The sequence below is a fragment of the Amaranthus tricolor genome, chromosome 14 (assembly GCF_026212465.1).
Source record: "Amaranthus tricolor cultivar Red isolate AtriRed21 chromosome 14, ASM2621246v1, whole genome shotgun sequence".
Classification (NCBI taxonomy): Eukaryota; Viridiplantae; Streptophyta; class Magnoliopsida; order Caryophyllales; family Amaranthaceae; genus Amaranthus; species Amaranthus tricolor.
The window spans coordinates 9,613,945-9,626,188 of record NC_080060.1 but is presented as its reverse complement, the minus strand read 5'-3'; the positions used below and the strand labels follow the sequence as shown (position 1 = coordinate 9,626,188).

Genomic DNA, 12,244 nt, shown 5'->3' with positions numbered 1-12,244 from the left:
TTGAGCTTATTTTACCTTCTCAATGTATATTTTCTTTTTAGAAGATACCCTAAGGTACCATAAACCAGCAATTGTCTAGAAACTTTTAGGAGTGTTTGATATGAGCAGTTGAAATGCAATGGGAGGAAACAGATAAAGAGGAATAAGAGAAATGTTATGTGTTAATCTTATCAATTGTTTGGTATGATTAATGTAAAGGAAACGATTGCCATTATTTATTTTGATTTTGGGAAATTTCACACGGTAGCATCGAATTTTGATGAAACACTAGTAGTAGCACTTTTTAAATATTTTTCCACACGGTAGCATTCAATTTATGTCTTATCTAACTGTTGTAGCATTTTTTTAAATTCTTATCAATTTCCGTTTAATTTACTATTTTGTTATTTCTATCCTTATTATGTGTTGGTTGTTATTTTTATAATTTGCCCTAAACCATTTTTATGCTTTTAAATGTTTTATTCACCATTTTGACGTTTAATTCACCGTTTTATTCATCAACGCTCTCAAATGTTGTAACAATTTTATTTTCATTCAAGTTGTTGCCATTTTTGACAAAAGGTGCCTTAAGCACAATAATGTTCACTTAATGTACTTAACTAGGATTATAAAGTTCAAAAGGTGCATTTAAGACATTAATACATATGTACTTAACTAGGGTAAATTATAAAGACAACAATTTAAATGAAAACAAAATTCTTATAACATTTGAGAGCGTTGATGAATTAAACGGTGAATTAATCGTCAAAATGGTGAACTAAACATTTGAGAGCATAAAAATAGTTTAGGGTAAATTATAAAGACAACCAACACTTAATAAGGATAAAAACGTTAAAATGGTGAATTAAACGGAAATCACCAAGAATTTAACTTAAATGCTACGGCAGTTAGATAATGCATATATTGGATAATAGCATGTGGAAAAATCTTAGTAAAATATTGCAATTCACATTTCATGGAAATTCGATGCTAACTATGTGGAACTTCTCTTAGATTTTTTAATTCAAAATATTGTTTTCTTCTATCAGCTCCATACAAATGATGGAATTTGATAACATCAATCAGACGATGACAACAAGGACTTGAAAACCTTGATAAGAAGAGTGATGATAAATGATAATATTGAATTGATAGAAAGATGAAGTTTAGAGCTTCACCGAGGACAGAAGACCTTAAAAAAACAAGAAGCAAATATGTTTTTGGTTAGACATGAGTGGAAACAAAGTAATGGTTTGGCTTAATTGTATCCGTTATCTGAAGACTCGAGTAATCCTTTATCTCAAGATGTTCTATTGAATTTCTAAGTGTACGAAGTTACATTTTATGAGAATTTAGGTTTATATATATATATATATATATATATATATATATATATATATATATATATATATATATATATATATATATTTAAGAGCAATTTGCGAATAACAGTCTTTAAGTTTAGGTCTTTTGCGAATTACAACTTCAATTTTTTTTTTTGTTTTTTTTTGCGAATAACTACCATTTAAGTATCAAAGTTCACACCATTCAGGCCAAGTGACTGTTGACGAACCCAAATTACCTTTGACCAGCCTAAATGATCGTTGACCATTACTAATCATCCGTGACTTTCGTTGACCATCCTTAATCACCTTTGACTTTTGTAATTACCAATAGTATTAATGTGTTTTAGAACTTTAACGTTTTTACCCATCATAACGATATGTTTTTCAAAAAACGGACGAAATAAGTATTTATTCGCCTATTTTTTGTCTACATTAAATATCTTTTTCGGTCTATGTGTCGGAAAATAGGCGGATTAGTACTTGGATCGACTGGATTTTCAAAAGAGTTACCCCCTACTAATAATCGCGACGTTCGTTTTTTGAAATAAATATCATTATGATGGGTCGTTAAATATTTTTTTCGGTCTACGTGCTGGAAAATAGGCGAATAAATTTTTGTTTCGACCGGATTTTCGAAAGAATTAATCGCGACGTCCGTTAAATATTTGTCATTTTCTAACATTTTTATTAAAATGTATGATGTCTTCTCTAAAAATGACATTTGTCATTTTCCAACATTTTTATTAGAATGTATGATGTATGATTTTTCATGGCTCCTCTAAAAATGATATTTGTCATTTTCCAATATTTTTATTAGAATGTATGTTTCTAGGTTAGGTATATAAAATTATTGTAATAAATTATTTATATGCTTTACCTAATTTAACTCTACTTTTAAATTAAAAAAATTCTAAATTAGGTAAATATTATCATGTAATCAATTATCACCCCCTTATATAATTCCATTTGTCATGGATCCTATAAGAATGACGTTTGTTATTTTCCAACTTTTTAATTAGAATGTTTATTAAAATGTATGATTTGTCATGAAATCTTTAAAGATGACATTTGTCATTTTCTAACATTTTTATTAGAATGCATAATTTTTATATTTCATACTCAGGAGTTTATATACTAGTTATATACATGAGATATATAACTCATATAAAATTTATAAGACGCGCGTGTGTTGATGAGATTGTTTCATATAACAATTTGTGAATAAATAAACACCAAAATAAATAAAAAAAAGTTAATTTAAATTTTAAATTGTGAATTGATTGATCAATGAAAACATAAATTTTGTAATTGTATACTGTCAGATCTCATATAGGAGTACTACAATTTCCCCTTACCCTTGCGTTCTCTCGTGACTTCATCTCCCTCCTCTCTTCATCCAATCATCTCTTTTTCTCTCTCCTCTGATCACAGGTACCTTCCTCTTCAGATCTATTAATTATATCATTTTTTTAAATTTCTTCTTGTAATTTATCAATTCTTGTTTATGAAAAAATTGCTTAATTTTCCATCATTCTGATTGTTTTTTTGCCCCATTGTTATAAGTTGTAGTTGTTTGTTCATTGATTTTGATTGCAAATTTTCAATTATTTTTTCAGTATTTGATTTGATTGACGATGGGTGCTCAGAACATTTTCGATGGCGATGATGGTAATTTGGAAGTTGGGATGGGTAAGTTCTTCAAGTACATTGTCATTGACAATTTAATCTAGTTTAATTATTTGTTATTTCTGAAGTGAATTCGTTAATGGATTGTGCTGCAGAAGTTTATATCGGTCAAAGTTGTGAAATTTTGTGTTCAGTAGGAAGATTATTTGAGGTTATTGTTGGATTAATGGCATTAACTTGATCTAATTATTGGATGACTTCTTTAGTTATTGATTTGTGTTAGATAGAATGTTCAATTATGGGTTGGTGTGGATGTTTAATCATAGGAATCCTTTTTATTTTTGGCTGGTGAGGTAAGATAGAGTAGTTTAGTTGGTTACGGAGTTCAATTATGTATCACTACATGGTTGATTTTGAAGAAATGAGGTTTGTGATTGGAATGTCGGCTAGTAGTCTATGAATTTGACTTATTCTGTTTGAATTAGTTAGCTTTGCTGCTGTTTTGCCTTTAGTTGACTGTCATATAGAAGGGCTTGATGATCACTGTTGGGAAATTTCTCTATACATGTTTCTTTTAGTGGAATTTGGAATGTCCAAGTGGAGTAAGGTCATATTTAAGTATGTGAGGTTTTGTGAGGTATGTTGATCCAATTCAAAGTGTTTTGAGTAGCGGTGGTAATGCATAATGGCCTTTCAATGTTGTCAATTTTCTATTCGTGGTATGAATGAGTTTTGTGATATAATAATTGTGATGGAAATTAATCTTTGTTATGCACTTAGAGCTGTGATCATGTTGTGAATTGCTCATTACAACAACTATGTCAAAGCCTTAATCTCAAAAGATTAGATTCGGCTACATGAATCAATATGTCAGTTCCAATGGTAGCCCACGTAGATTCTTCTTCTCCATTAATTCCAATTTTCTACCCTCTCAATTTGTAAGTCTAGGTCATTCATCATTTCTCACTCCTGTCCTCCATGTCATCTTCGATCTTACATGTCCCCTTTTTAAGTCTCCAAAGCCCCAACTTTCTATCTTTCTTATCGGTTGGTTAATATCCTATCTTTGCACATACCCAAACCATCTTAAATGTTTCTCTTTCATCTTTTCCTCAATATTACAACTCCTAAACCCTTGTATCTTCGTGTCGAATTCTGTTTCTCAAGGTATGCCCATTCATTTATCGAAGCATTCACGTTTTCGCTACTCCCGTCTTCCTACTATGATCCTTTTAAAAGCCTAACTTTTTGATCCATATAATAGCAACCGGTTTATTGGCCGTTCCATAAAACATGTTGAATTGCTAATTTTTTTAATTGATTTCTGCAGAATACAGAACAGTCTCAGGAGTTGCAGGGCCACTGGTTATTCTTGACAAAGTTAAGGTGGGTTTTTTGTCTTTTGTCTCAATCTCCTTAATTTTTCTGGTTACTTTTCATCTTTTTCTTTGATCTTTTACTGTTAAATTTTAACTCTTTGAATTTCACCTGTTTGTGGTAGGGACCTAAATTTCAAGAAATTGTTAATATTCGTTTGGGAGATGGGTCAACTCGTAGAGGTCAAGTTTTAGAAGTTGATGGTGAGAAGGCTGTAGTACAGGTACTTCATGTCTGTAATTTTAAAATAGTTTATCTTGATTAGTTTGTAACTCTGGTTTCAATTGACCTATTGTCACTAATCCTGATAATATGAAACTAGCATTTATGAATGGTAAAATTTTAAAACCAGCTCAGCTGATGAACGAGAATTTGAAGTAGTTTCATTGAAAGGAAATTTTAACAAGTGATGTTGTTTATCTTTCTGATAGGTTTTTGAAGGAACATCTGGAATTGATAACAAATACACTACTGTCCAGTTCACTGGTGAGGTAAGAAGACCTGGAAATTCATTTTTAATCCACAGTAGTATAGTTCCTGAACAATTTTGGGTTTTGTTCTTTCCTTGAGATTACAATATGGAATTGAGGTTGCTTTATTTTTAATGACATGTTTTTTCAGATTCTATCACTTGGCTCTTCATTTCTGTTCTGTATCTTTTTATCTCACTTACAAGATAATTGTTGCATCTTCTGAGTAGGGTATTGTGGCTGATGAATGATTATGTTCTAGTAAGAATAGGAAATCTTGATTACTGTAAAATACAGAAATTAATAATATAAAACTATTGTACCGTTAGTCATATTTTTTCGTTCTCGAATAAATATAAAGTAAATTTTCTATATTTTCTCCCTTTAATTTTCATAACTTTCTTTTATTAGCTCTTTAATATTTATAATATTTTTCTTTAAATGATATAATTTATGAATAGTTAACTCATTAAATGACAAAAAATGTAAATTAGCATTTAGTTAGATAAATAATAAGTAGGGCCATCTCAAATAGTATGAAACATTAAATTGAGGGAGCATTTGAGTATGTGAGCGTTGCTGAGAGGTGACTTAAATTTAATGAAGTAGATACAAAAAGTTAGTGGAAAATGGTGTGGCTAAAAGAAAAGAGTAAAGAGAAATTTTGGGAAGTAAACGGGGAGGTTAGCATTGTCAGTGCTTTAAAGTGCCTCTTGTGAAATTCTTTTTTTTTTTTTTTTTTTTTGTTGATGAAATCTTGCTAGTTCCTAAAGGATTGCAGTGAGAAATTAACTTGTTTGTTGTTGCTGCAATTTTTGGTTTTCCCCTAAGCTTTGCTTATTATTAATTTCATTGTTTTCTCTCTTTAAAAATGTCTATGTAGAAGGAAGGAGCATACATTTATTTGTTTTTGATCTAAATAATTGATTTTCCTGTGATTTCTAAGATTTTTGGAAACAAACTCTTTAGTAGTTTGATTACCTGGGAAAGCTTTTTAGCTAATCTCTGTTAGTCTAGAGTAGTAGAGTCAAACAAGATGGTTTGTTGACGATTGTGTTTACTGTCTATACTTCAATTTTGTTTGTCACGTTTTGTCTATGTTCATTTTTATTAAGCAACAGAATTACTGGGCTCTAAATATATTCTTTTGTTGACCAGGTTTTGAAAACTCCTGTCTCCCAAGATATGCTTGGGCGTATCTTTAATGGATCTGGTAAACCAATTGATAATGGCCCTCCTATTCTTCCTGAGGCTTACTTGGATATTTCTGGTATGTGGTTTCAAGTCCTGTTCATGTTGCTGTATGTCAATGAAATTTTGTCTAATATAGTCCGACATTTATTCTGTTTCTAGGGAGTTCAATAAACCCCAGTGAAAGAACTTACCCTGAAGAAATGATTCAGACAGGCATTTCCACAATTGATGTCATGAACTCTATTGCTAGAGGACAAAAGATCCCTCTCTTTTCTGCTGCTGGTCTTCCTCACAATGAGATTGCTGCTCAGATATGTCGTCAAGCAGGTCTTGTGAAGCGGTTGGAAAAGTCTGACAACCTTTTGGAGGTATGGTTTCTGAAAAAGTTCTGTTTGTCATTCAACAATAAGGCCAAAGCCTAGATCTCATCATGAACCAATATATTAGTTAAAATGGTCGTCCACTTGAATTCTTTTGCTCCATTCATTTCCATTTTCTACTTCTCAACCTGTAAGTGTGAATCTTTCATATTTTTTCCACTTTTAGGTTATTTTCGGTCCTCATTGCCCTCTTTTTATGTCTCTGAGTTCCAATTTTCTAATTTTCTATTTTCCTTACGGTTCATGTTCTCAATATTTGCGACTCTAATCCTTTTCTTAGATCCTTGTTTCGAATTCCTTGTCTTCGCTACTCCATCTTCGTTTTTGTTTGCCGTTCAACTACAAAAACTATTATCAGTGATTGGCAAGTAATGCTGTTTTTACTTTTGTCCATTATTTTATCTGGAAACTTTATTTTTTGTTTTTGTTTTTGTTCTGGTTATGGTCTTTTTATTATCGGGTAGAGTTGGGTATGTGAGCATTCATTCTATTCCTCTTTTTTCCTTGGAGGATGCTAATTGCCATTTATGTTACTTAGTCCAACTTAGTATCGTCTCCAAGTGTCCCATTCCGCCGTTTTGTTTAAAACCATGCATTATTTTGGTTCAAAATGAAGTGTTGAAGAGTCATTTTTAGGCCAATCTCAAAGTGTCGAGGTGACAACAAGAATAATTGAGGTGAAGGGAAGAGTTTGAGTAACATAGATGACTATGATTTATATCCCCAATTTGGGTTTATTTTTATCTTTGAATGTTGTCCTACTAAATTTTCTTCACATTTTTATCGTATTTTTTTCAGGATGGTGAAGAGGACAACTTTGCCATTGTATTTGCAGCTATGGGAGTTAATATGGAAACTGCACAGTTCTTTAAACGCGACTTTGAAGAGAACGGTTCTATGGAGAGAGTTACTCTCTTTTTAAATCTGGTACATAATTGTCTTTATGTCTATTGTAGATTGTGTTTTTTGTGGCTACCCTTCATGCTGGATGAGATTATTCATTCTGATTGGTTTCAATTGTTCCCATTGCAGGCCAATGACCCTACAATTGAGCGTATTATTACTCCTCGTATTGCTCTCACCACTGCAGAATACCTGGCATATGAATGTGGGAAGCATGTTCTTGTTATCCTGACTGACATGAGTTCTTATGCGGATGCGCTTCGTGAGGTAACACTTTATTCATCATCATATTCAAATTATTATCTTTGAGATGCTTAATGTGTTTGTATTATGCTCCTCCATTAAGTAATCGTTGCTTTAGACACTAGCTTTGGTGGAAGTATGTAAGATGAAAACTTTTTGAGATTTATGGTTGGTTGATTTTGGAGACAAGAAGTTTGCCTACAATATTTAGCTTTCCTATGCAGAGAAGTAATAGTTGTGATGATCTTGAGTTTGTACAAGTCAAAGTTATATTACCATCACTCATAGCTCCCAGGTGCCTAAAATCAGTATCTTTTTGTCGAACAGACAATTGTTTGTTGAAGTTTGTTGCAATTTTTTGTCTTTCATATAGTTCGAAGGTCAGTTATCGTGAGACTCGTGACTAATGAAAGAATCAACCTCCACCCCACCTCAAGCAGCCCCTACCCCAACTCCCCCTTCCAAAAGGAAAGCCCATAGACCATAGGCAAATAGTTGGGAAAGGAGGAATTATTGGTTTCTTTTTCTTTTTTTAAAATAATGTAAAATTTAAATTTAACTAGTTTTCATTAATAATGTCAGGGACCTTCCATTATTTTGACTGTTTCTCATTTTTTTTTTGTGTTTAAAATATAAAACAAAAGTTGCTTGGCTAAACTGCTGAAAAAAAAGTTTTATCTAATTTTCATGTATTATGAACAGAACAAGCAAAACCAAGTTTAGTAATTTTAGGAAATTACTTTTTCAACCCGCAGGATTCCTTAGCTTTTTGCTGTAACTTAGGGCTTGGAGAATATGCTGGCCAGTTCAATTTCTGGCCACCTGCAACAAACAAAATGCTGATCTAGCATGACTGTGCTGTTTCTAGCTGCAGCCTGCTTATTTTTCTTCTCCATGTTCTTTAATCTTGTCCTTCACCCATTTCTTTTTCAAAAACATTAGATAAGGGCATATGCCTTTACATTGAAATGGATGAACATTGATTTTTACACCTTTTCTTTTTCCTGAGATGGATGGTTATTGATTTTCACAGCATATTTTTATATATTGATAACGGGGAAACCATTTCCCACTTTCACTGTTTTTAAAAGAATATGCTTATGATTTATTTGGAGTCGTGTTTGTTTGTCTTAGCATAAAAGATTAGTTTTGTTGTAATCTAATAGAAAATAAACTAATGAAGAAATCACTTTTTTAAGCATTAGCAACAGTGCTCTCTTAATCAAATTATTCTTTCCAATTAGATTTGCCTCAATAAAAGTTCACTATTTAACCTGTCTTTCAGCCCTAGCCCTAGGCCCATCCTGGCGGTCCAACAGCAACAAGCTGCAGCTCAATGATGAAAGGCAATCTTATCTTTATTCTATACTCACTTTCTTATCCCTTACTAGCTTCTTAAACCCATGAATCAGTATCTAAAAATCTAGTAAGAAACAAATCGTGGACCTGACTAAAGGTGGAAAATCCAGATATGTTGCTCTGTGAAAACGTAGGGATAATAATATTTCTTTTAAAGATCAGTGGACGAAATTATAGTAAATTTATGGAGAGACCAGAGAGAAGGTTTCATGTGCCTTTATTTCAGCTTTGTGACGAAAGAGGTACGCCATGTGGTTTGTATGCTGCCACATTTGAATCTAAGTTAGAATCTTTCCTCACTACTTGACAAGACTAGCATCTTCCCAGAAATTGCCCAAAATGATAGGATACAATGGCTGGAAAAGAAGGTTGCAAATCTTTTCTAGGAAACCTCACTAATAATTTTGAATTGTCTTATAGCAAGAACAATGCCCAACTTTACAGAACATTATAAACAAAGTAATAAAACAATAACTGATGATTTAAATAGCAAGTTAGATTACAGGATTAGTTAATATATATAAAAATACGAAACTTTGTAGCTCAAACTCTTGTGATAAACCCTTCAGGTTTTTGGACCCCCCATGAGGACATGGCAGATAAGTGCTCGTTAACATCAATGTCATCTTTATGAAGGTGATTATTCCTATTCTTGACAAACCATCTTAGAATAAAAAGTGAATGCTCTATGATGGAATTAATTGCTATTAGCCTACTACACGTGGCACTTGAAGCGCACTGATTAAGCATAGCTGATAAATTTCTAAATTCCCTAGGTTTTGGGCCATCTATTACAATTTACAAACCTTTAGGGTGTACCATAATATACCCATTTGCAACCAAAAGGAGGTTTAGGAAGAAAAGGGATAGGGTGAAGGAGGGGAAAATGGATATTGGTGGGCAAGAGGGAAGAGAAGGAAAATACTAGAGAGCTATTTAAATCCGGAACCAAATGCACAAGTATGATGACATTGGGAACTAACATGATCCCTCATAAATGTTTAGAAAGCTTTTTTGGAGAAACCTGCACGTTTTTTATGGAGACTTGAAGTGATTGTTTATTTCAAAATGATGAATTTTTAGCTTGCATAGATGAATGCGTTTTTAGGGTTTTTATGATTTATATTGGTGCTATGTTTGCATAGGATTTTCTGGACATGGAATTCGTAGATTCATGGACTTGATGATTGATAGTTAAGATATAATAATATTGTACAAACAAACTGGACAATATATGTAATGTCTGTTCATGTTCTGTTACTGATATTTTGAATCGTCTAGGATGTGGGGCTGGAAATGGAGAACTTTTTTATATGTAAATATGCTGTAGTTTTTGGGATGTATTGCAATCAAGCAATGCAATTTTTGTTATTGATTTGCTGCAGAATTCTGCATAATAATTAAACTCTCTCATCAGGTGTCAGCTGCCCGAGAAGAAGTGCCTGGAAGGCGTGGTTATCCGGGTTACATGTACACTGATCTGGCAACCATCTATGAACGTGCTGGACGTATTGAAGGACGAAAGGGATCTATCACCCAGATTCCAATTTTAACTATGCCTAATGATGGTATTGATAGCTCTATATCTCATTTTTTGTATTAAAATTCTCCCACTTTTCATTAATTCTGTGTTCCCCATTTTAGATATTACTCACCCAACTCCGGATCTTACGGGTTATATTACGGAGGGACAAATCTACATTGACAGACAGTTGCACAATCGTCAGGCAAGTATCTCATATTGCCTTGTATAATTGTTCCAGTGGCACTTTCAGGAAGTATGCACAGTCAAATTTCAAAAGCATTCACATATTCCATTCATAGTCAAACCTTTGTAGATGTAATGATCAATGTTGATGATTTTGGATACATTGACTACATCTTTAATAACTTGTGATGGTCATGCACAGATATACCCACCAATTAATGTCCTGCCATCACTTTCCCGTCTTATGAAGGTAAATTTTGTTGAACTGTTGTTCAATATTAAATGAATTCTGCATGCTCAAAGCCTTCTCAAGCGCTGACTGAATTTTCTTTTCTGATTATGAATACAGAGTGCTATTGGTGAGGGCATGACTCGTAGGGATCACTCTGATGTTTCCAACCAGGTTTGTCGGTGTTTTTTGACTTGCTTTTGAGCCTCTAAAAGTCCAAAGTGCAATATTCTTTTAGTTAGTGACTTGTTTCCGTGTTTTAGCTGTATGCAAATTATGCCATCGGGAAGGATGTACAGGCCATGAAAGCTGTCGTTGGTGAGGAGGCTCTGTCTTCGGAGGATTTGGTATTTTCTGCTTCCTTACACTATTTTTCTAAGCGTAAATTCTAGATTCAACCAGCTAGTTACTATTTTAATCTTTCAGCTATACTTGGAATTCTTGGACAAATTTGAGAGGAAATTTGTGTCCCAAGGAGCGTATGACACCCGTACTGTCTTCCAGTCACTCGATCTAGCATGGACACTCCTCAGGATCTTCCCCCGTGAGCTTCTCCATCGTATTCCAGCAAAGACCCTTGACCAGTACTACAGTCGGGATGCTTCAAGTTAATGAGGGAGATTCTCAGTAAACTACACCTGTGTCCTTATCTCATTCAGCATTTCATATTTGTTCTTTAAGGCTGTTTACCAATCGCTTCAATAAAAGGTTCCCGTGTTTCAGGTCCTCTAAAAGTGGGATTCTTTGATTAGTTGGTGTGTACATTAAAGAGCTTTTGGTGGGAAGGATGATGTAGATTCTTAAAGGAAAACAAACAATTATGTATTTGTGATTTTGAGTATTTATCCCCTTTTTCGTGTACTTGGGGCTTCAAAGCTGGGTTTAGAGAAGCAGGTTTACTTCGTTTTCTTAAACATGTATTTTGTTTTATATTATATTATATTATTCATATCCCGCATAATTTATTGGGAGTATAATTTTGGTGTAATTGTATCTTTGGTAAAACAACCAAAATTTTCTTGACTTTTTTCATCGATCATACCAACTTATCCTACTACCAATATGATGGTATACTGTATGAAGAAGTAACCTGGTTGTGGGCAATGGAATTGGCGCATGGGTGTGCGGGTCCTCATCCCAGTTAAATATCCCTTTTGAGGGAAATGTTCTCTCCAACTATTGAGAAAATTTAAAACAAATAAGCAAAAATATATAAAAAAATCTCATTATAGTCAACTTTTGAAACTATTTCTCAAGATAAGCAGTTTTTGTCCAGACCTGAGATTTGGTAGTGTTTGCTGTTACTAACAACAAATTAAAGGAGAAAGTCAAAAAAAGTAAAGGGGTATATTCAACTGTTACTAACAGCGAACAAAGGGAGACCTGGTCAAAATAGGTCAAACTTCTGTTCGCTGTTACTAACAGCAAAT

At 33.2% G+C, this 12,244-nt stretch overlaps 1 protein-coding gene across 1 annotated transcript; it reads left to right on the top strand.

Moving 5' to 3' along the window:
• The first annotated feature begins 2,604 nt into the window (after window positions 1-2,604).
• On the top strand, window positions 2,605-11,839 carry LOC130799639 (V-type proton ATPase subunit B 2-like). The gene is made up of 15 exons (XM_057662802.1): window positions 2,605-2,756; window positions 2,942-3,014; window positions 4,282-4,337; window positions 4,453-4,551; window positions 4,760-4,819; window positions 5,957-6,068; window positions 6,152-6,360; window positions 7,171-7,299; window positions 7,405-7,542; window positions 10,295-10,445; window positions 10,522-10,604; window positions 10,788-10,835; window positions 10,935-10,988; window positions 11,078-11,161; window positions 11,241-11,839. Exons 2-15 carry the CDS (start codon window positions 2,960-2,962, stop codon window positions 11,424-11,426), a joined length of 1,464 nt encoding a protein of 487 aa, XP_057518785.1. The 5' UTR covers window positions 2,605-2,756; window positions 2,942-2,959; the 3' UTR covers window positions 11,427-11,839.
• The last annotated feature ends 405 nt before the right edge of the window (window positions 11,840-12,244 follow it).

Excerpts from the sequence above, each read along its gene's own strand:
- LOC130799639 (XM_057662802.1), top strand. The coding sequence starts at position 2,960 with ATGGGTGCTCAGAACATTTTCGATGGCGATGATGGTAATTTGGAAGTT. Across the intron at positions 10,446-10,521 it reads TTTAACTATGCCTAATGATG|ATATTACTCACCCAACTCCG; the intron begins GTATTGATAGCT and ends TCCCCATTTTAG. Across the intron at positions 10,836-10,934 it reads CACTTTCCCGTCTTATGAAG|AGTGCTATTGGTGAGGGCAT; the intron begins GTAAATTTTGTT and ends TTATGAATACAG.